The 21,555-nt window shown below is 36.9% G+C and overlaps 1 protein-coding gene across 2 annotated transcripts in view; it reads right to left on the bottom strand.

Moving 5' to 3' along the window:
- NSUN6 (NOP2/Sun RNA methyltransferase 6) overlaps positions 1-21,555 on the bottom strand; it is a 51,624-nt gene that overhangs the window by 8,583 nt on the left and 21,486 nt on the right. For both annotated transcript variants that reach the window (XM_045857666.1, XM_045857667.1), the window contains exons 8-9: positions 15,300-15,444; positions 8,968-9,116 (exon numbers count right to left, since the gene is read on the bottom strand). In XM_045857666.1, coding sequence (XP_045713622.1) covers positions 8,968-9,116; positions 15,300-15,444 — 294 coding nt within the window. The remainder of the gene's footprint in view (positions 1-8,967; positions 9,117-15,299; positions 15,445-21,555) is intronic.

The raw sequence follows: 21,555 nt of genomic DNA, 5'->3' as shown, positions 1-21,555 counted from the left end.
TTGTCTCCCCAAAGTCACTGTCTTGTCTCTCCTCAAGCGTCTCTAGACCAATCTGCACCCTCACCTCAGCCTTTGTTGGAGTCCAATGTAAGTGGCTGCAAATGAAATTTTGTGCTTCGGCCCTTTAAAAGGCTCTCTAGGACTCCAGCCATCTCTCCCTAGCAGAGAGAAACCCTGTCGCTTTTCACAGCTGGGTGTTATCTGGGTTCTTTTCCAGCTCTGGTGCTATAGGCTTGGGGTTTAGACCCCAACTTCTCCAGAAAAACACCCCGGCCACTGAAATGTCCCTCTAGCACTTCAGCTACCACCCATGGGGGCCCAGCTAGCCCTCTCACATCTCCTCTGCACTTCATATCAGTCACATTGTGGTGAAACTGTTTCTTCTGTCTGTAGTTATAAGGCTTCTCTCCTGTAGCAGTTCAGTTGTTTATTCCAGATGATTTCTCTACAATTTAGTTGTAATTCCAGGTTGGTCCTGGAAGTAGGTTAGTGTGGGTTCCACTTACTCCTCCCATTATCTTGGGGCAACAAATATACAAAGTCATGAGAAGCAGAAACCTATAGCCAAGATTACTCTACCCTATAATGTTATCATTTAGAATGGAAGGGCACATAAAGAGATTCCCAGGCAAGAAAAAACTAAAGGAGTTCATCATCACCAACCCATTATATGAAATGTCAAAGGATCTTTTTAAGAAAAAGAAGATCAAAACTAGGAACAATAAATTGGCAATAAATACATATTTATCAGCAATTGAATCTGAAAAACATCTAAGCAATCAAAACCAGAGATAATTATGGATACTGAGAGCATTTTGGTGGTTGCCAAATGGGAGAGACGTGTGGGAGAATGGGTAAAGAGGTGAGGGGATTAAGAAGTACAAATTGGTAGTTACAGGATAGCAAAAATACAGTACAGGAAATGAAGTAGCCAAAGATCTTATGAATGTATGACCCATAGACATGAACAAAGGTGCGGGGATTGCCTGAGGGAGTGGGGGGAGGTGCTTGGTACATGGGGGCAAAGGATGCAAAATTGGGATACTGAAATAGTATAAATAATAACATATAATTTACATATAAAACACAATGATCAAAATAAAAAAATAAAAATAAACTTCCACCAGAGCCCCTTGCCATGAAAAAAAATTCCATATTCATACATTCCCATAATTCCTACTATGGGATTTGACATGTCCCAAACTAAACCCTATATTCCCTCTGAACTCTGTTGAAGTATTTCCATCTTTCCATATGTTCAAATCCCCAAATCTTAGAATATCCTTTATCATATTTCTCTCTCACATTCCCCATACATGAGCAAATCCTATTGTCTCTGCCTTTGAAATATACCCAGATACTGGTTACTTTTCACCACTCCACAGCTACCATTCTGGTCCATGCCTCATGATCTTTGCCTGGATTACTGCAACAGTCTTCTGCTTAGTCCCCCGCTTAGTCCCCCTTCTTACCCTTTGCCATTCTACAATCTATTCTCAGTGTGGTAGCCAGACCAGTACTTTTAAACTCGTTACTTCTCAGCTCAGAACCCTTCAAATGCCTTCCATTAACACTTGGAGTCAAAGCCCAAGTCCTGACAGTGGCTGTCAAGGCTCTACACAAAAAAGGCCTTTCGCTACCTTTCTGACCTCACCTTGAACACCTGCTCACTCTGCTTTAACAACCTCCGGCTCTGCTGTTCTGTAAGACACTTGGCACACTCCCCTGACAGGGTCAGTGCTTTAGCCTGGGAAGCTCTTTGGATTCTCTGCATTGTTTCCTCCTTCAAAATTTCTTATCCTTGCTTATATGCCACCTTTCCCGCAATACCCACCCTGATTACCCCATATGAAACTGTAACTATTCCAACTTAGCACTCCTATCTGCCCTTGCTTTGTACAGTTTGCTCCATAAGATTATATCTTGTAATAAACTGTAACTTACTCATCCATTTGTTACTTTTCCTCATTGATCAAAATAGAAACCTCATGAATAAGGGCAGGACTGTTTATTTTTTCACTACTGTGTTGTCAGCACTTAGAATAATGTGTTACATATAGTAATGCTCAATGAATATTTCCAATAAATAAATGAGTCAAGAAATGAAGTATTATACAAAAATGAATTTGTCCCAAATGATTAATGTTTATCCTTTTAAATTTTAATGAAAATCCTTTAAAATATATATATTATATACAAATACTTTTTAAACCAGAATATGCTGATCAAAATTTAAATTTTGTTACTATGGGCCAGCTATTATTTTCAGCACTTTACATGGGTTTTCTCAATAAACCCTTTTAAAAACTATGAGGTATGGTTCCTCTCTCCACTGAGTAAATCAATGTACCTGAAGTCACTTATGTGTTGGATGCATGACTCCAATCAAGATGTATCTGATTCTGGCACTAGTTTTCATCAGGAAACTAGAAAAATATCAAATAAACAATCAAACTTTACAGAAAAAGAAGAGAAAACAAAACCCAAGGTAAGTAAATGGAAGGAAATAATGAAGCTCAGGGAAAAAATAAACAAAATAGGGTCTTAAAAAACAGAAAAGATCAATGAAATCAAGAGTTCGTTCTCTGAAAAGATAAGCAAGATTGACAAACTTTCAGCCAGACTCATCAAGAAAAAAAGAGGGCCCACATAAATAAAATGAAAAATGAAAGAGAAGTTACAACAACATCACATAAATACAAAGAATTATAAGAAAAGACTACAAACAAATATATGCCAACAAACTGGGCAACTTAGAATAAAAATGGATAATTTCCTAAAAAAAAAAATACATCTCCCATGACTGAATCACAAAGAAAAAATGAACAAATTGATCAACTAATCAAATAAGTAATCAAAAAAACTCACAATGAACAAAAGCCCTGGAGCATAAGGCTTCATAGATGAATTTTACCAAACATTCCAAACCACCTCACTTTCTTAAACTATTGCAAAAAATTAAAGAGGAAAGAGACCAGCATTAATTACCCTGGTACCAAAGTCAGAAAAAAAATACTACCAACAAAATAAAAAGAGAAGGAAGGAAGGAAGGAAGGAAGGAAGGAAAGATGGAAGGAAGGAGAAAGGAAGGAAAAAAGGAAGAAAGAGAGAGGAAAAAAGGAGGGAGAAAACATGGAAAACAAAATGGGGTTCTTCAAAAAATTAAAAATAGAACTACCACAAGACCCACAATTCCCACTTCTGGGCATTTATCCAAAGAAATTCAAAACACTAATTAAAAAGACATATACATCCCTATGTTCATTGCAACATTATTTACAATAGCCAAGATATGGAAGCAGCCTAAGTGTCCATCCATAGACAATTGAATAAAGAAGATATGGTACATAAATACAATGGAATATTACTCAGCCATAAAAAGAATGAAATCTTACCATTAACAACAACATAAATGAATCCAGAGAATATAATGCTAAGTGAAATAAGCCAGACAAATACTATATGATTTCACTTATATGTGGAATCTAAAAAACAAATGAACAAGCAAAACAGGAAGAAACTCATAGATACAGAGAACGAACTGATGATTGCCAGGTGGGAGGGGAATCCGGCGGTTGGCTGAAAAAGGCAAAGGGATTCAGAAGTACAAATCAGCAGTTACAAAACTGCAATGGGGATGTAAAATGCAGCATAGGAAATATAGTCAATAATACTGTATTAGACTTAATGGGAAGATCACTTCTTAACTTACATAAGTGTCTACTATGCTGTACATATGAAAATAATAATGTTCAATTTCAACTGTACTTGAAAAATTAAAATATAAAACTATAATATAAAAACAAATAAAAGAATAAATGGTCTGGTGTAATTACTGGGTCTTTAAGCACATTTCTTATTGGCAAGAAGATGCTACTAGAAACTGAAATAATATGTTCAGTGTTACAGGGAAAATGACAATGAACAAGAATTTTTATATTCATACAAACCCTCATTCAAGGATGAGGGGGAAAAAAAGGCATTTGTTAACTCAAGAAATTTACCACCCACAGGTTCCTATTTGGAAAAATTGGTATTGTACCTATTTTAACACAAGGAAAAGTAAATCCAAATAAAATGAATGGAATTAAAGATACAACTATGAACAGAGAAATTAATTTTTTACAGTTGGTAAATTTAATTTTAAAACGTCATGAAAATTTAAAAACCTTATAGGCTAATCATCATGATAAAGATGCAAAAGTCTTCAACAAAATATTAGCAAACTGAATTCAGCAATATATTAAAAAGATCATATACCATGATCAAGTGGAATTTATTCCTGGCTCATTATACACAAATCAATTAATATGATATACAACATAAATAAAATAAAGGATAAAACTTATATGGTCCTATCAATAAATGCAGAAAACCATTTGATAAAAATCCAACATCCATTTATGATTTAAAAAAAAACAAAACTCTTAGCAAAGTTGAAATAGAAGGAACATGGTAAGGGTCATATATGTAAAACCCACAGCTAACATCCTCCTCAATGGTGGAAAACTAAAAGCGTCTTCCTTAATACCAGGTACAAGACAATGTCCACTTTTACCACTTTTATTCAACATAGTTCTAGCCAAAGCAATCAGACAAGAAAAAGAAATAATAGTCATCCAAATTGGAAAGTTAGAAGTAAAATTGTCATTATTCACATATGACATTATCTATTCCACCATTTTCCACCAAAACACTATTAGATTTAATAAATAATTTAGTAAAGTAGCAGGATACAAAATTAGTATTAGATATTGGTTGGATTTTTATGCACCAAAATCAGAAAGACAAATTAAAAAAAAATCCCATTTACAATTCCATCAAAGAATATAATACCTAGGAATAAATTTAACCAAGGCAATAAAAGACCTGTATGTGGAAAACTATAAAACACTAAAGGACAAAACTGAAGAAGATACAAATAAATGGAATGATATTCCATGCTCATGGACAGGAAGAATTAATATCATTAAAATGTCCCTGCTACTCTAAGGAATCTATAAATTCAGCGCAACCCCTATCAAAATACCAGTGGCATTTTTCACAGAAATAAAACAAATAATCCTAAAATTTATATGAAATCACAAAAGACCCCAAATAGCCAAAGCAATCTTGAGACAGTAGAGTCAAGTTGGAGATACTATGCTATCCGACATCAACCTATGCTCCATGAATACAGTAATAAAAATGGCATGAGGTACTGGCATAAAAATAGACACATAGATCAATGGAACATAATAGAGATCCCTGAAATAAACCCAAACCTCTATAGTCAATCAATCTATAATAAAGAAGGCAAGAATATACAAATGGGGTAATGACAGTCTTTTCAAATGTTGAGAAAAGCAAACAAATACATGTAAAATACTGAAACAAGATTATTTTCTTACACCAAATACAAGAATAAAGTGAAAAAGGATTAAGGACATAAAGATAAGACCTGAAACCATAAAAATCCTAGAAGAAAGCATAAGCAGTAAACTCTGTGTCATCACTCTTAGCATTATTATTTTTTTGGATCTATCTGCTCAGGCAAGGAAAATTAGAGAAAAATTAAACAAATCGAACTACACCAAACTAAAAGTTTCTACACAGCAAAGAAAACCATCAACAAAAGAAAAAGACAACCTACTGAATGAAGATATTTGCCCATGATACATTTGATAAAGGGTTAATATTCAAAATATGTTAAGTTACTCATATAATTTAACACACAAAAAAATCATATTTTAAGAAGGGCAGAGAACCTGTACAGACATTTCACCGAAGAGGATGTACAGATGGCCAAGAAACATTTGAAAAGATGCTCAACATCACTAATCATCAGGGAAAAGCCTACTAAAACCACAATGAAATATCACTTCACCCATCAGAATGACTACCATCAATAAACCAACCAAAAACAAGTGTTGATGAAGGAGTATGTGGAGAATAATATTTTCATATGGGGAGAAAAAGGAATCTTCATGCACTGTTGGTAGAATTGTAAATTGGTGCAGCCAGTATGAAAAGCTCTATGGTGGTTCCTCAAAACAATTTTTAAAAAACTACCATATGACCTAGAAATTCCACTTCTGGAATCCAAAGCACTAATTCAAAAAGATATACACATCCCTCATGTTCACTGCAGCATTATTCACAACAGTCAAATATAGAAGCAACCTAAGTGTCCATCAGTGCATGAATGGATAAAGAAATGGTACATACATTCAATATGACTCAGCCATAAAAAAGAATGAAACCTTACCATCTGCAACAACATGGATGGACCTAGCAAGTATTATGCCAAATGAAATATGTCAGACAGAGAAAAATACTATATGATATCACTTATATGTGGAATCTAAAAAATAAATTAAATGAAGAGGCTAAACAAAAAGAAATTCATAGGTACAGAGAACAAGTTGATGGTGGCCAGATGGGAGGAGGTTAGGAGAATGGATGGAGATGGTAAAAGGAATTGAGAAGTACAAATTTCCAGTTATAAAAACAACCACAGGGATGTAAAGTATAGCGTGGGGAATATAGGCAATTGGGTTAACTGAAAGGTTTGTTTTTTCCCATAAGATGGCTCTACTAGTACTTAGTTATCTTTAACTTCATTTGAAAAAATGTTATTAGATTGTACTGTGACAACTGTCGTATCACTGGCCATCAAAAAAAAAATCAAAATTGGTAAATTTTTGTGTAGCAATTTCAATAATTGAAGATGGGAGAAAATATGCGACGTTTTCAGCATGTTATGCTTTATTATTTCAAAAAAGGTAAAAATGCAATTGAAACGCAAAAGAGAACCCCAAAAAACATTGGTGCACTGTATGAAGAAGGTGCTGTGAGTGATGGAACGTGTCAAAAGTGGTTTGCAAAGTTCCCTGCTGGAGATGTCCCGCTGGACGATTTCCCATGGTTGGACAGACCAGTTCAAGTTGATAGTGATTGATTCGAGACATTAATTGAGAACAGTCAACATTATATCACAAGGGAGCCAGCTTACTCAAAATATCCAAGTAAATAAATGTATTGGTGAAAATGAAAAATGTCTATTTTATGGAAAAAAACAAATGGACTTTTTAAAAAAGATTTTATTTACTTATTTTAGAGAGAGGGAAAGAGAGGGAGAAAAGAGGGAGAAAAACATCAATGTGTGGTTGCCTTTCACATGCCCCCAACTCGGGACCTGTCCCATAAACCAGGCTTATGCCCAGACTGGGAATTGAACCAGCGACCCTTCAGTTCGCAGGCCAGCACTCAATCCACTGAGCCACACCAGCCAGAGCTAAACGGTCTTTTTGACCAACCCAACAAGAACTATATGTGGTGTTAGATGGGTACTAGACTTAAGGGGGTGATCAATTCATGTAAGTGTCTAATCACCATGATGTACACCAGAAACTAATAAAATACTGCATATCATCTCTAATTGAAAAAATAATTTTAAAAAAGCTTGTCTGATTCCAAGTCCACATTCTCAATTTCTATCCATGCCAGCTGAATACCTGCTGAAAATTCAGTTCTCTCTCACACTGTTAGTTGTTCCTTTTTACTGAGGTAATGCATCCTAAGTAGGCTTTCTGAATTTTCATTTTGCTATGGCCTAGGAAGAAAACCCAAAGGTCTTTAAGACAGTGTCCTAATTTCGCCTCCCAATCAAAATGGATTTCAGCTATAAATAAAGCTTCTTTTATGCCGCTTGCTGTTTTAACTCCCAGGACGCATTCTTCACAGACTGAGCAGAACAAGAAAAAGTTAAATAATCCACTATCAGTGGTGCCACCTTTGTGTATGAAAGGAGACAACAGGAGAGATGACTAGGAATGTACTCAAAGGCAACTTTAAAGACTAATATTGCATCCATTATTGCAGTACCTATGTATTAATAATAAGATCTGAGTAAAAAATAATGAAGTAATCCTTGATCAAATGCTACCTGTATTCTGTGAAATCTACTGTATCTATCATTCTTGTAAGACTGAGAAAAATTCTCAAATATTCTATCTGGGCTTCCTTTTAAATGTACTGGTGACCAGTTAAATTTATAGGTTTTATGGTTTTCCTATCTCCTATGCTGGACATTGTTACTTCCCATTTGCATTTCTACTAGACTTCCCACTTTTGCAACTTCTTTTTTTATTTTTCATTTACAGTTGACGTAATATTACATTGGTTTTACACAATCACATGATTGATTAGACAGTTATATAACTGGACTTCCCACTTTTAATTTGCTATCTAAGCTGATCCAGAAACACCATTAAAAAGAGTAATTTGTTTCATATATAATTTTTTACATCAAGTAGTAAATAATCTAGTGACATCTGTAAAGCAGAATGTTTGAGATTCATTGCATCTCAGTGAAGAAATTCTACTATTGCCTATCACAAAGTCAACATAAAGGAAACTCCCGTTATTTAAAACTAGGTCTTTTCTGTCCTTTTGTGAGTGGTAAAATATATACAACAAATTTACCATGTTAACCATGTTTAAGTTTACAATTCAGTGGCATTAAGAACATTCATACTGTTAAGCAGCCATCACCATTATCCATTTCTAGATTATTTTCATCATCCCAAACTTAAACTCTGCACACACTGATTAAACAATAACTCCTATTCCTTCATACCTCCAGCACCTGGTAACCACCAGTCTCTATGAATTTGCATGTTCTAGTTATAGTATATAAATGTAGTTATACAGTATTTGTCTTTTTGTGCCTGGCATAATGTTTTCAAAGTTCATCCATGATGTAGCATGTACCAGAATTTCATTGCTTTTTAAAGCTAAATATTCCACTGTATCTATATATCATTTTTTTTTTTTTTGCTTATTCATTAATCTGTTGATGGGCACTTCAGCTGTTTCCACATTTTGGTTATTGAAAATAATGCTGCTGTGAACACTACTTTCAGTCCTTTAAACATCAAGCTAGTGAAGGCCAACTTTCTTTCATAGTAAAGAATCATCACATACCACAGTAAAGAGTTTTCGCTGCAATGGTTGATATGATGTCACTTCCTTCAAAGTCCAAGAACAAGCCATGTTTGGTCTCTGTCCCATTCCACTGCAGGGTGCATCAAGAAGAATTCGGTCAAAAGATTCTGGTAAGAACGGAGGCTCTCCTATGAACAGAATCATGAATGTATTTGTATCTGATATATTGGTCTACAATAAAAAACTCCTGAGACAGAAGCAATTATGAGGAATATAAAATCATAGTCTGTAACAGAGAAGAACAATTCTTGCCTTCAATCAAGTACCCAGTGAAACTAATTCTGACTTATATTTAATACAAGGGGGGGACCAAAAAAAACCCTGCAATTATCCTCTGGAGGGTGGGCCCCTCATAGTACAGACTTCCTCCACTAGGTGAGTGTTCTAGGAACCCATCTGTATCAGTGTACCAGCTGGCATTGCTGTAAGAAGCTGCATTCGGTTTCAATGAAATTTTTTCCGAAGACTCAATGCATTTGCCTATTTCATGGTCGGTGATTTATAAGTACACCTGCTCATACCATGCTGAGTATTCAGCAGTTGACCAAAAAAAGCATGACTTCCGTGCCCTACCCTCCTTATTCATCTGGAGCAACTTTATTTTGGGTTTCCCCAGATGAAAAAAGTCCTCAACACGAAATGGTTTGCCAGTGATGAAGAGATGAAACAAAAAATGGCACAAGCACTAAAAGGCATCAAATTGATGACTTCAGCCCTGGCTGGTGTGGCTCTGTGGATTGAATGCCAGCCTGCAAATCAAAGAGTCACTGGTTTGATTCCCAGTCAGGGCACCTGCCTGGGTTGCAGGCCAGGTCCCCAGCAGGGCATGAGTGAGAGGCAACCGCATACTGATGTTTCTCTCCTTCTTTCTCCTTCGCTTACCCTCTCTCTAAAAATAAATAAATAAAATCTTTTTTAAAAAATTGATGAGTTCAAAAACTGTTTTTGAATAATGGAAAAAAATGTCCTGATAGGTGTATTGCATCAAATGGAAAGTACTTTGAAGGTGACTAAAGTTAAAACATGTAAGAATAAATACACAAATTTGTATAAATAAATTCCTTTTTTCAGGGGTCCCCCTTCCTATTAGCCTGACTTTATAAAAAGGTTAAAAATGGAATTATCACAATTGAGGGTTACTCTGTTGATACAGGGCAAACCAAGGCCTAATCAAACGAGACATTGCAACCCCAATGTCAGAAGCCACAATACATCAGAACTGAGACCTGGAATGAATTCAAGTTATTCTGAGAGCCAATACTTCCTTTGATAATCCCTACAGCAGATAGCCCCAGAAAGAGAACATCAATCAGGTTCTACTCAAACATACTAATTCTGTGGTTTCTCAGTCTCCTCACTTCTTGTGCCTTCAGCAAGGCTAGGCTCTACAGTGAGTTGACAGCCCCCTGGATCCAATCTTCCACAGGTTTCCCTTTGCATTCACTTAAGCAATTTTGTCCACTCCAACTTCTGATATATTTAGTGTCACTGGAGAAAGTCATAAAAGAAAACAGTCTGCTTATCTGTTTATGCTAGCTAACTGCTAGCAACATTGCTGCTGACTGCTTTTACAAAAGCTGCTTGATCTCCTACAGTACCCACAGAGTTGTTCTGAATCTCACACCAACATAACCTTCTTTTCTCTGACTGCAGAACTGTCCGACACACACTCTTATCTGATTTAACTCATCTCCATCTATAACCATCCTTGCTTTTCTACCTACTGTCCCAGAAGAAATATCTTTCCAAAGTAAACAATTATTTTTAAGGTTTTTGATACACACTGATAAACATCCTTTAGAAAGAGTGTATAAATTTATACCTCCATTATCATGAGCATATTTGTCTTCCCAAAATCCTCATGAAAGTCAACAATTACTCATTAGCCATGTGTATTTTTTCTTTATATGGTCACATCCTTTGTTTCTGCCCTTTTTTGACTGAGAATGTTTTATTTTCCTTATTAATTAGAAGAGCTCTTTGTATATTAAGGATATTAATCTCTCCTCTATTAAATATTTTCCAAATGTTCCCTTCCAAATATTTTCTTAAGTTTTTGAATTATTTTTACATATGTAATTGTTGAAGACTAAATATATCCTTTTCTTGTTGAGTTTTACCTTTGTTTTCATGCTTTAAAATCTCCATTTGTGCAATCAGATAAATGTTCATCTTTACCTGCTTCTAGCTATTTTCAGTTAAATTATTTACAGAATTACTTTTGTGTACATCTTTCCCCATCCAAAATAATTTGTCTTGTAACTATTAACTAATTCTTTCTGCTGGGTTTGGAATGGTTCTTTTATCATATAGTAAATTATTACATGTATTGAGACCCATTTCAAGGGCTTTTGTTTTGCCCCAAACATGCTGGTTATTAATCTACATTTTCTGAGTCCAAGTCTACCCACCCATCCTCTGCCGTACGATGCTGAGGGGGGATCTCTGAACAGCTTTCCCTTGTTTTCTGGCTTCCTTTCACGATCCACCAACGGGAGATGGAGGAGTGATGGGGGCTGAGGAGATGAGAGACAAGAGGTGTACAGAATGGCCTTTCTCATTCCTGTCTGCTTGCTGCTCCTGTCAAAACTACAGCACTTTACCTTGGCAGCTGCAGTTTCTAACTTCTTCTATTGAGTATCAGTATGAAGGGGACAGAGCCCTCTCCCTCAGAGGCCTACGCCCCAGCTCCATGACACTGCCTATGTTGAGTCCTAAGGAAAGGGCAGCATCTGGGTAACACCCACTTCCTTAGAGTTTCGAATTCCAGCTCCATGAAGTCTCTTCTCTAAGTTTTTTGGTTCTTACAGGCAAATCTCCTCCTCCTTTTGTTTCTCCTGCTACAGGGGTAGAAGCTACTTTCTGTAGTCATTACCTCTAGGATGCGTAAGTTATCTCCTTTGGATTTTTCAGCTCTCCAACATTTATTTATTTAGCTGTTTCGTTATTCTGTTTATTTGTATTAAATTGTCTCTCATTAGTATAAATTCATACTAAATTATCTCTATTGAAATATGTTGTACAGTTTTATTTTGAATCCTGTGGCCAGATGAAATCCCCTAAAACACAGCTCTAAACACGTTATTCACTCCTCTGACATAATAAAACCAAAAATTAGTAGTTTCACAGCTACCTACCACTACGAAATAAACTTCTTAGATTAATAAATAAAGACCATTAAAAATAGGGCCTCATCTACTTCTCCAGCCACATTCGCTGTACTTCCCCATACTTACCAATGTTAAAAACAAAGCAAAACAGAACATTGCTTTGTTACCAAAGATTCATGAACACTCCCATTTGCATTCCTCTGCTAATTCTCTTTACCTGAGATGGCTCCTGCACTCATTTCCATTTGTCAAAATACTACCTGCCCTTTTCAAGCCCAACGGATGCCACCTCCTCCTCTAAACTTTTTTCATTGTCCCTATGAGAAATAAGCACTCTCTCTGACTTCCCATAGTACTTAATATCTTCCAGATGTATAGTCTTAGAATATAGACAATAGTGGTCATGTCTTATTCCCACCCCTGCCCCCACCCAAGCACTGAAAAATCCTTAGAAACCAGGGAATCTGCAAGGCCAAAAGATACTTTTGTGTGAACTACAAGTAAGAAATCCCTACTTCTTAAATAAGATAGTCGTGTACATGATGAAGAGAGCACAGGCTAGATCTCAGTCCCCCACTAATATTTGTGAATCTCATGGCTAATAAGGAACTAGTACCCTGAATATATAAAGAACTCTTATAATTCAATAATAAAGACAACTAACTCACTTAGCAAATGGGCAAAGGATAAACAGATTGCAAAAATGCTCAACATTATTAGCCATCAGGGAAATGCAAATCCAAACCGTGAGCTACCACTTCACACACCTACCAAAATGGCTATAATCAAAAAGGCTGATAATAACAAGTGCTGATGAGAATGTGGAGAACTGGAACCCTCACACATTGCTGGTAGAAATGTAAAATGGTGCAGCTGCTTTTTAAAAGTCTGTCAGTTCTGCAAAAGGTTAAACAGAGTTACCATATAATTCAGCAATTTCATTCCTAGATATATACTCAACAGAAATGAGACATATGTCCACACAAAAACTTACACGCAAATGTCCATGGCAACATTACTCATAAAAGCCCAAAGAGGGAAAACCCAAATGTCCATCAACTGATGAGTGGATAAATAAAATGTAGCATTACCCTTATACTATATTATTTATATATAAAAAGGAATGAAGTACTAATACATGCTATAACATGAATAAACTTTAATGTTTTTCTTATTATAAATCACATCGCATTCCCGCTTTCAGGTCTTGCCCTTAGAAAGATTGGCAGTGTAGTCTCCTAGTCCCTTTCCCTTCCCCCTTGAAAGAACTGGAAAAGCTGTCTTGAACCCAGAGATGAAAATACCAGCACTGGATATCTACTTCTACCTGTCAGGTGAGACAACAATAAACAACAAAAACAAATAAACAAACAAAATACACTTGTATCTATTCTAAACCACTGTATTCTGGGTCTCTCTGGCACAGTCCCTCAGCCTATACTCTAACATAAATCTCCTGAAAACATCAGGCTAACAATTTGGGGTTGACAATCACTGACGGTGACATTCTGTTCTCATGTAATGAGGAAATTCAGTCTGACCTGCTCTTACAGAAGACAAATACCAGTCTAGACATTGTTCCCCAGAAGAAGCCCTATTTTTCTAGGAAGAATTCCATGTGTTTCATTTGTTTGTTTGCTTTTTTAAATTGCATCTGGTTGCTATACATTAGGTAGACATTACAAAATGATTTCTTACTTTTTATGAGTTTCAAAATATGTTGATTTTCACATCACTACTGATGCATTTTCTATCAAACCGATTGGGTCTACTGTCTGACATTCCTAAGTTTAACATGCTAAATCTAACTACCAGAGAATATCTGTTATTAAACAAGCCTTGATAAAAAAAAAAAAAAAAGCTACAGGTAATGACCAATGACTATTAGCACATAAAGTGAGAAAGATGAGTGAAAAACCCATGACTGTATATCCCTAGTTAATGGATTATTTCATTACTGCACTGAAGACTGACCTCTAAAATCACTATCCCTATATATTGATTTTTCTTACCCTAATCCCAACCTACTATGCTTGTGAATATGATCACTTTATGTCAAGTCACAGATACATAAAAACTGGTGACCTAACAACAATTTTAGTGAAGTGATAGTGACAGAGTAACTGAACTGTCCACAGTCTACTGGTCATTTTTACGAACAACAGCTAAAATACAGGCAAACTACAAAGTTAGAAGGAGTATTTTTCCTTATGGTATTCAAGAGAAAAACCACAGCCCAGTCCAAAAATAGCATTACTCAGTGCTAAAAGCTCATGATACTAAACCTAGATTTAATACCCAATTAAAATGCAGTTTCAACATCTTCCAGAAACATCTTTCTGGTCAAGGTAATCCGTCACTGTGGGCCTTCTACATCCCCCAGAAAAAGAAGAGGCCTACTTGAAAACCTGACCCCTCCTTTCCCCAGAAAGAGAAAGAAAAGGTGTCTTGGCCCAAAAATAATCCTTTTCAAAAGAACTTATGTTAATAGCTCTCTGGCCCCACCCTTCTTCCTATAAAAACCTTCCACTTTGTATAGCTGCTGGGAGAAGCTTCCAGTTGCTACATGGTATGCTGTCCAATTCATGAATTGGCTTAATAAAGCCCATTAGACCTTCAAATTTATGCCTTGAATTTTGTTAACAACGGCAATCTTCAAATTTATGCCTTGAATTTTGTTAACAACGGCAATCTCGATGACCTGTAAAAGGGTGGAAAATCTAAGACCACATCCTCAGCTTTTAAAAAGTCATTAGTTCACTAAAATATGCAAATTTCTCCAGTATGTCATGAAATCAAATCTAAACAAAAAGACAGAGAAGTAAAAATAGAGACAGAGTGAGATAATAAATGTAACAGTTTTTCTTCCCTCCTCAGCTCCATAGACCCATTCCTCAATAAAAATGAGGAAAGAATACAAAATAACTTAGGAATCATAAAACTGAAAAGCTCAGAAGCTTTCTGAAATGCAATATGAAATTAAAGCAAGAATATGAAGTATAAAGAGTTTGGCCAAGTCTTGGAGGTTTGACTTATATTATTAAAAACTTGATATTCAGGGATGAGATGAAAAGCAAAAAAAAATTCATCTATTGCAGCAAAATACCTTAGATCTATGTCAAAGTTTCAAGGCTTAGATATTTTGGGGCTAGAACAATGACCGCAAAACCTGCTTGTTTATAAAAGATAAATTTAACTCACCTTTTGTGTCCTCAACCATATCCAGTTTAAGTGCTTTTGTTCCATCAAAGCAAAAAGCCCTAATGGAATTCAGCCCTAATAATAAAGCATTCTGCTTTATTTTTTTCACTTTGTTGGATATTTTGTCCAGTGCTATTACTTCTCCCTAAACAAAATACATAAAGTGTAAATACAAAGTGATTACGAAAATTATTAAAAACTAAGAAAACTATGAAAAATTATGTTCTTCCCAACTTTCCTCATACCCCTAGTTTTAAAGTTGAATTCATTAACCAAATGTATATGGAATTTATATAAAATATTTTATTAAGTCTTTACCTTAAAAAAACAAAATCTTCTTGCCAGATAATTTTCTTATAACATCCAACTACTTTTAATTAACTAAACTTAAAACCAAAAAATAGTGTTTGCAATCCTTTAAAGAAACTTAAGAACATCCACTGGAGTCAAACATTAAAAATCACCAGCTTGATGCACCTTGCTCACCTCTAAGGAGCATGATCTCATGTCCTGAGACATATGTCTCCTGGTGCTTTAAGATACAGATATCACTTACAAAATCAATCCTTATCTCAATATTTTCTAAGCTATACACATAAAATTCATGTGAATTCTGACAACTAAAGACAAAAATATTAAGTGTGTATCACATAGCAAAATGTTCTAGACTGGTATAAAACGAGGTTCAAAAATAATGTTAAATGCTAATACTTCAGTTAAGTTAAAATTGACAAAAGAAGAGGTCCTTTTTACAAATATATTGTGATATTTGTAAGATATTTTAAAACATATTATGAAATGATATTGCAGAGATGGTGAAATTAACCCTTCAATGTATTTTCTTGCTTTGCTCCCTTTCTATACACTACCTGCATCAACTATATAGGCTACAACCCAGGAATTTGGTGATGCTGTTCCCAAATGTGACGCCAGGTTTAACAGTAGACATAACTCCAATAACTACTTTAACAAACAAAAAAACATTTCAAGTGAGTTGAACTGAATAAAGTAGGAAAAAACAACCAGAATAAGGCTCAAATGTACTGCAGTGAAGTAGTAACTGCACTGGCTGAAAGCAATTTTTTTTTTACAAAAGTACGGACAGCAGGGTAAACTTACACAAAATTTACTATCAAAATAAATCAACAATCAAAAGCAGTAACAAAATCTAGAATTCATTCTGGCTCAAATATCTCTATTATGATTGTTCATTTGTATATTGCTGACCCATCGGGAGAGATTGCCTAATTTCAGTTCAATTCCTCACATATCCTCATCCTTTGCCATTTACTTTGCATACCCTGCCATTCTGACTCAGGTTCAGGTATGTGACATGCATTGGCCAATGGGATGAGAGTAAATGTGATACAAAGAGAGAAATGAAAAGCACTTTCCTTACTTTGCCCTCAGCCAAGGCTAATCCTCAATGTTTTCCCTCAGCTCAGCTAGCCTCCTGTTCCTAGCAGGATAAGAAATACACGGACCAGAGGCAGGGCACCCTAGTGGTCTCAGCTAAGGTCACTTTAGATAAGCCAACACCAACCAAAACCAAGTGAATGAGCCCACCCAAGATCATCAGAACCCCTAGCTAATGCACTGTGGATGAAGTGTACAAACAAGCCTACCAGAGGTGGGCTGAATCCCAGACTCCAGGGCTGAATACGAGTTTAGTTATATGATACAAAGGTTTTGTGGTTGTTTTTACAGGGCAGTATAAAACCAAGATAACACAGGTACAACGATGACATCTAGACTCTATTTGGAAAGACTTCTTACTAGAGAGAATAAAATTCTATGAAGAAACACCTCTAAGCAAATACAATAAATATGATGCTATAAACAAAAGGGGACAAAAATTATCTTTCTTAGTTACTTAAGGTTACTCACTGAGGTTACCCTTGTGCTACTGCAAGAGAGTACACGTGTGTATATACACGAGGAGCGACCCCAAAAATCGGAATTATACTCTGGAGGGTGGGCCCCTTGTAGTATAGGTTTCTCCCATTAGGGAAGTGTTCTAGGAACCCATCTGTATCAGTGCACTAGCTGGTGGTGTTGTGAGAGGCTCTGTTTGGCTTCAGTGAAATTTTTTTGAAGACTCTTTCAACACATTTGCTTATTTCATGATGGTGGATTCACGAGTGCACCTGCCCACACTGTGCTGAGTGTTCAGCAGTTTTCACCAAATACAGCATCATCCGACCGTGCACCCAATCTTGCCCCAGAGCACTTTTTTGTGTCCCCAGATGAAAAAGGTCCTTAAAGGAAAACATTTTGCTGGTGTGGAAGAAGTGAAACAAAAAATGGCACAAACACTAAAAGGCATCAAAATTGACGAGTTCAAAAACTGTTCTGAGCAGTGGGAAATAAGTCTCAATACGTGTACTGCATCAAATGGAGAGTATTTTGAAGGTGACTGAAGCTTAAATATGTGAGGATAAATACACAACTTTTTATAAATAAATTCCAGAATTTGGGGGGTCTCCCCTCATATATATGCACATAATACATACAGTGCTCATATACTTGTAAATACATAGCATATGTATTCAGACACATATAGTGCAGGGATAGATTTAACCCTTTAGTGACTTTACATATGTTTTATCCTCTTGCTGTGACATTTTAATGTTTCAGAATGGTGTTAAAGTTAAATACTAATGTGTAAGTACAGGGTAGGGAAAAAGTAGTTTTACAGTTGTGTGTACATAAAACACAGTTTATTGTGTATTATTATTTATAATTAGTGTTACTTTCCACACAAACAACTATAAATTTACTTTTGCCCCATCTTGTGTGTATATTTTCATCAGAAGTCTTCATGAGTAATTAAATTTTGCACTAATGAAAGAGAAAGCTACAATTTCATCTTGACACAATAAATGTTCCTACTATTTTCTGTGGAACATTGCTGTAAATCATTTCATCGTCCAAAGAATCATTAAATACACATCAAAAATGGGTCAACTTCCAGTCAAGAATGGGGAATACATAAATGCTGAGTCCCCACCTCTCACGACCATCACTGAGAGTGAGCTGAAGAACAACTGAACAAAAGACCTGTCCCTAAGGAATATAAAGAAGCCACATCAAGGCTGGTAGGAGGGACAGAAACACAGAGAAGACTCAGTGTGGAGACTAAAAATCGAAAGCTATCCTTTGGCTGTGGAGGTACCCCCTGAGGGACTAGAGGTCCCCGCTCCACACCTGCCTCCCCAGCCTAGGGCACCAGTGCCGGGAAGAGGAGTCCCCATAACATGTCTGTGAAGACAAGTGGGGATTGCATCAGAGTGAGACAGGGCTGCTGGAGACTCGGGTGTTCCTCTGGAGGAGCCTGAAATTGTTCACTCACAAATTCACTCACTCTGGGCTAGAGTGCAGGGACGGAAGCTTGAAAAGCACCAGGGATGTATGGGGAGGAACTGAACTGATCAGCTTCAGGGTGAAGGCTAAAGGAGCAGGGGGTCAGGGCAGCTCTCTCTGGAGACCAAAATGCTGGCACTTGCCATCGTTCCTTTGTTGAGAGCTTCTCTGATCCTCCCAGAAGAGTACCTGTTCCGCTCTCCATTAACCTGGTGAACACAGTTCACCACAATCAGGTGATTCTCTGAGACCCGTTCCCACAAAACTCACACACCCAGCCCAAGCCTCTTCCAGAAGTTCCTCCATATAAGTGACCTGCCTCAGGTCACACTGCGAACTTTGCAAAATCTCTGAAAGGTTGAATGAAGCTCAAGCACAAGCTGGTCTCCATCCATTTTGTAGCTCTTGCTAAGTGCCCCAAGACTAGCACAAGGGGTGACCAGTCTCAACGTGCACTGTAACTCCCATCAGGTAGGTGGCTCCAAGCCTGGCATAAGTGACAGCCACTCTTGGCCAAAAACACAGCTTCAACTAAGCAGCCACAAGCCTGGCACAGTGGCCTTTGACCTCAGGTCACATCAGGGTGCCCACCAAAGGGCACTAGTGACAGTAGACCTTTGATTTGCTGCATAGCCTCTGCCAAGTGCTCCCAAGCTCGGCATAAACAGCAATCAATCAACCGATCACTTTGTAGCTCCTACCAAGAGGCCTGGAGCCTGGCACAAGAAAGGGTTGACCTTAAGGCTAAGGTCAACCCTTCTGGCCTGCACCAGAAGCATATCAACTCAGTGGATGGCTTTAGACCATGCCAGAGTATCACGCAACCAGCTGCCCAAACTACTCAACGGAGGGGCAGACTTGGTTGGCACAAGAGCCCAGCTTGAGCTACTCTCACTCCCTGGGATCAGTCCCCGTACAACAGCCCGTGCACTGTAGTTATGGCCAGCCCTTACAGCCAGTGACCCAAGAGTCAACCCCAGCCACTAATCTGCCAATAGCAATCAAGGCTCAACTACATTAGGAGGGCACACACAACCCCTGGAGCACCAAGTTCAGGTGACCAGGGAGAGTGTACCACTGAACCCCGTAGGACAGCAGTCCCCAACCTTTTTGGCACCAGGGACCAGTTTCATGGAGAACAATTTTTCCATAGATGGGAGTGGATTGGGGAAGACAGGTAGATGGGGATGAGGCGGAGCTGAGGTGGTAATCCCAGCCAAACTTTGCTCACTGGCCCACAGCTCACCTGTTCTGTGTGGTCCGGTTCCTAACAGGCCACAGTCAGGTACTAGTCCATTGCCCAGGGGTTGGGGACCCCTCCATAGGGCACCTACTACCTAAGGCCACTCTGCCAAGACCAGGAGTCATAGCAGTTCTACCTAGTACACAGAAACAAACACTGAGAGTTAGCTGAAATGAGGAGACAAAAAAAATGTCCCAAGTGAAAGAACAGAGCAAAACTCCATAAAAAGAACAAATGGAGACCATCAATTTACTAGATATAGAGTTCAAAACATTGGTTATAAGGCAGCTCAATGAACTTAGAGGAGGAGTACATGAACTCAATGAGAACTTAAACAAAGATATAGGAAACATAAAAATGTTAGAAAACAAAAAAAAGAACCAGTCAGAAATGAAGACTACAATAACTGCAATGACTATAGGGCATCAACAGCAGATTAGATAAGGCAGGGGATCGAATAAGCAATCTGAAACACAAGGAAGCAGAAGACAGCCAAATGGAACAGAAAAAGAATTCAATAAAATGAGAATTTAAGAGACCTATGGGACAATACCAAGTGTACCTACATGAACAACATAGAGGTAACCAGTAGGAGAAGAGAGTGAGCAAGTAAGCAATGTGAAAATCTATTTGAAAAATAATGACTGAAAACTTCCCTAACCTCAGGAAGGAAATAAACATACAAGTCCAGGAAGCCCAGAGAGTCCCAAATGAGATGAACCCTAAGAGGCCCATGCCAAGACACATCATAATTAAACTTTATGTTAAATGTTAAAGACAGAGAGAATCTTAGAAGTAGCAAGAAATAAGCAGTTAGTTACTTACAAGGATGAAGACTGTCAGTTGATTTCTCATCAGAAACTTTGTGAGCCAGAAGGGACTGGCAAATAGTATTCAAAGTGATAAAAGGTAAAGACCTACAACTAAGATTACTGTACCCTGCAATGCTGTCACTGGGAATCAAAGAAACATTTTCCAAACAAGAAAAAGCTAAAGGTGTTCATCACCACTAAATTAATATTTCAATAAATGTTAAAGAGACTTCTTTAAGTAGAAAAAAAAGATCAAAAATGTGAATAAGAAAATATCACAACAATAAAATTTTCACTGACAAAGGCAAATATCTAGTAGTAAAAATAATGGATCAACCAACTACAAAGTTAGTATAAAGGTCAAAAAGTCAAAAGTAGGAAGATTATGTGTAACTACAACATACATTATGTGTAATTCCATTACAATAAATTAAGGGATATACACAAAAACACACTCACAAAATATATAAAAAACAATGACAAAAACAAATACAAAGATGGTAAAGAAAAACTGTAGTGATTTTGAAATGTGTTAGAACTTAAGTGACTATCAACTTAAAACAACTTGCTACTAGCGTAGCTTGCAGTATGTGAACTCTATGGTAACCACACACCAAAAATCTACAAGACAAACACAAAAAATAAAGTGTGGGAATCCAAACACAACCTGTAGAAAGCCATCAATATGTAAGGGAAGAAGAGAAAAAGGGATAGAGAACTACAAAAACAATCAGAAAAGAAGAAATTGGCAATAACTACATACCTATCAATAATAATTTTAAATGTCATTGAACTACTGTATTTTGCTATGTATATGCTCACACTTTTGCCCAAATTT

The sequence above is a fragment of the Phyllostomus hastatus genome, unplaced genomic scaffold (assembly GCF_019186645.2).
Source record: "Phyllostomus hastatus isolate PE091 unplaced genomic scaffold, TTU_PhHast_1.1 phas_scaffold_1674, whole genome shotgun sequence".
Classification (NCBI taxonomy): Eukaryota; Metazoa; Chordata; class Mammalia; order Chiroptera; family Phyllostomidae; genus Phyllostomus; species Phyllostomus hastatus.
Note: the sequence above shows the minus strand (reverse complement) of the source record. Positions and strands in the feature narration are given on the sequence as shown.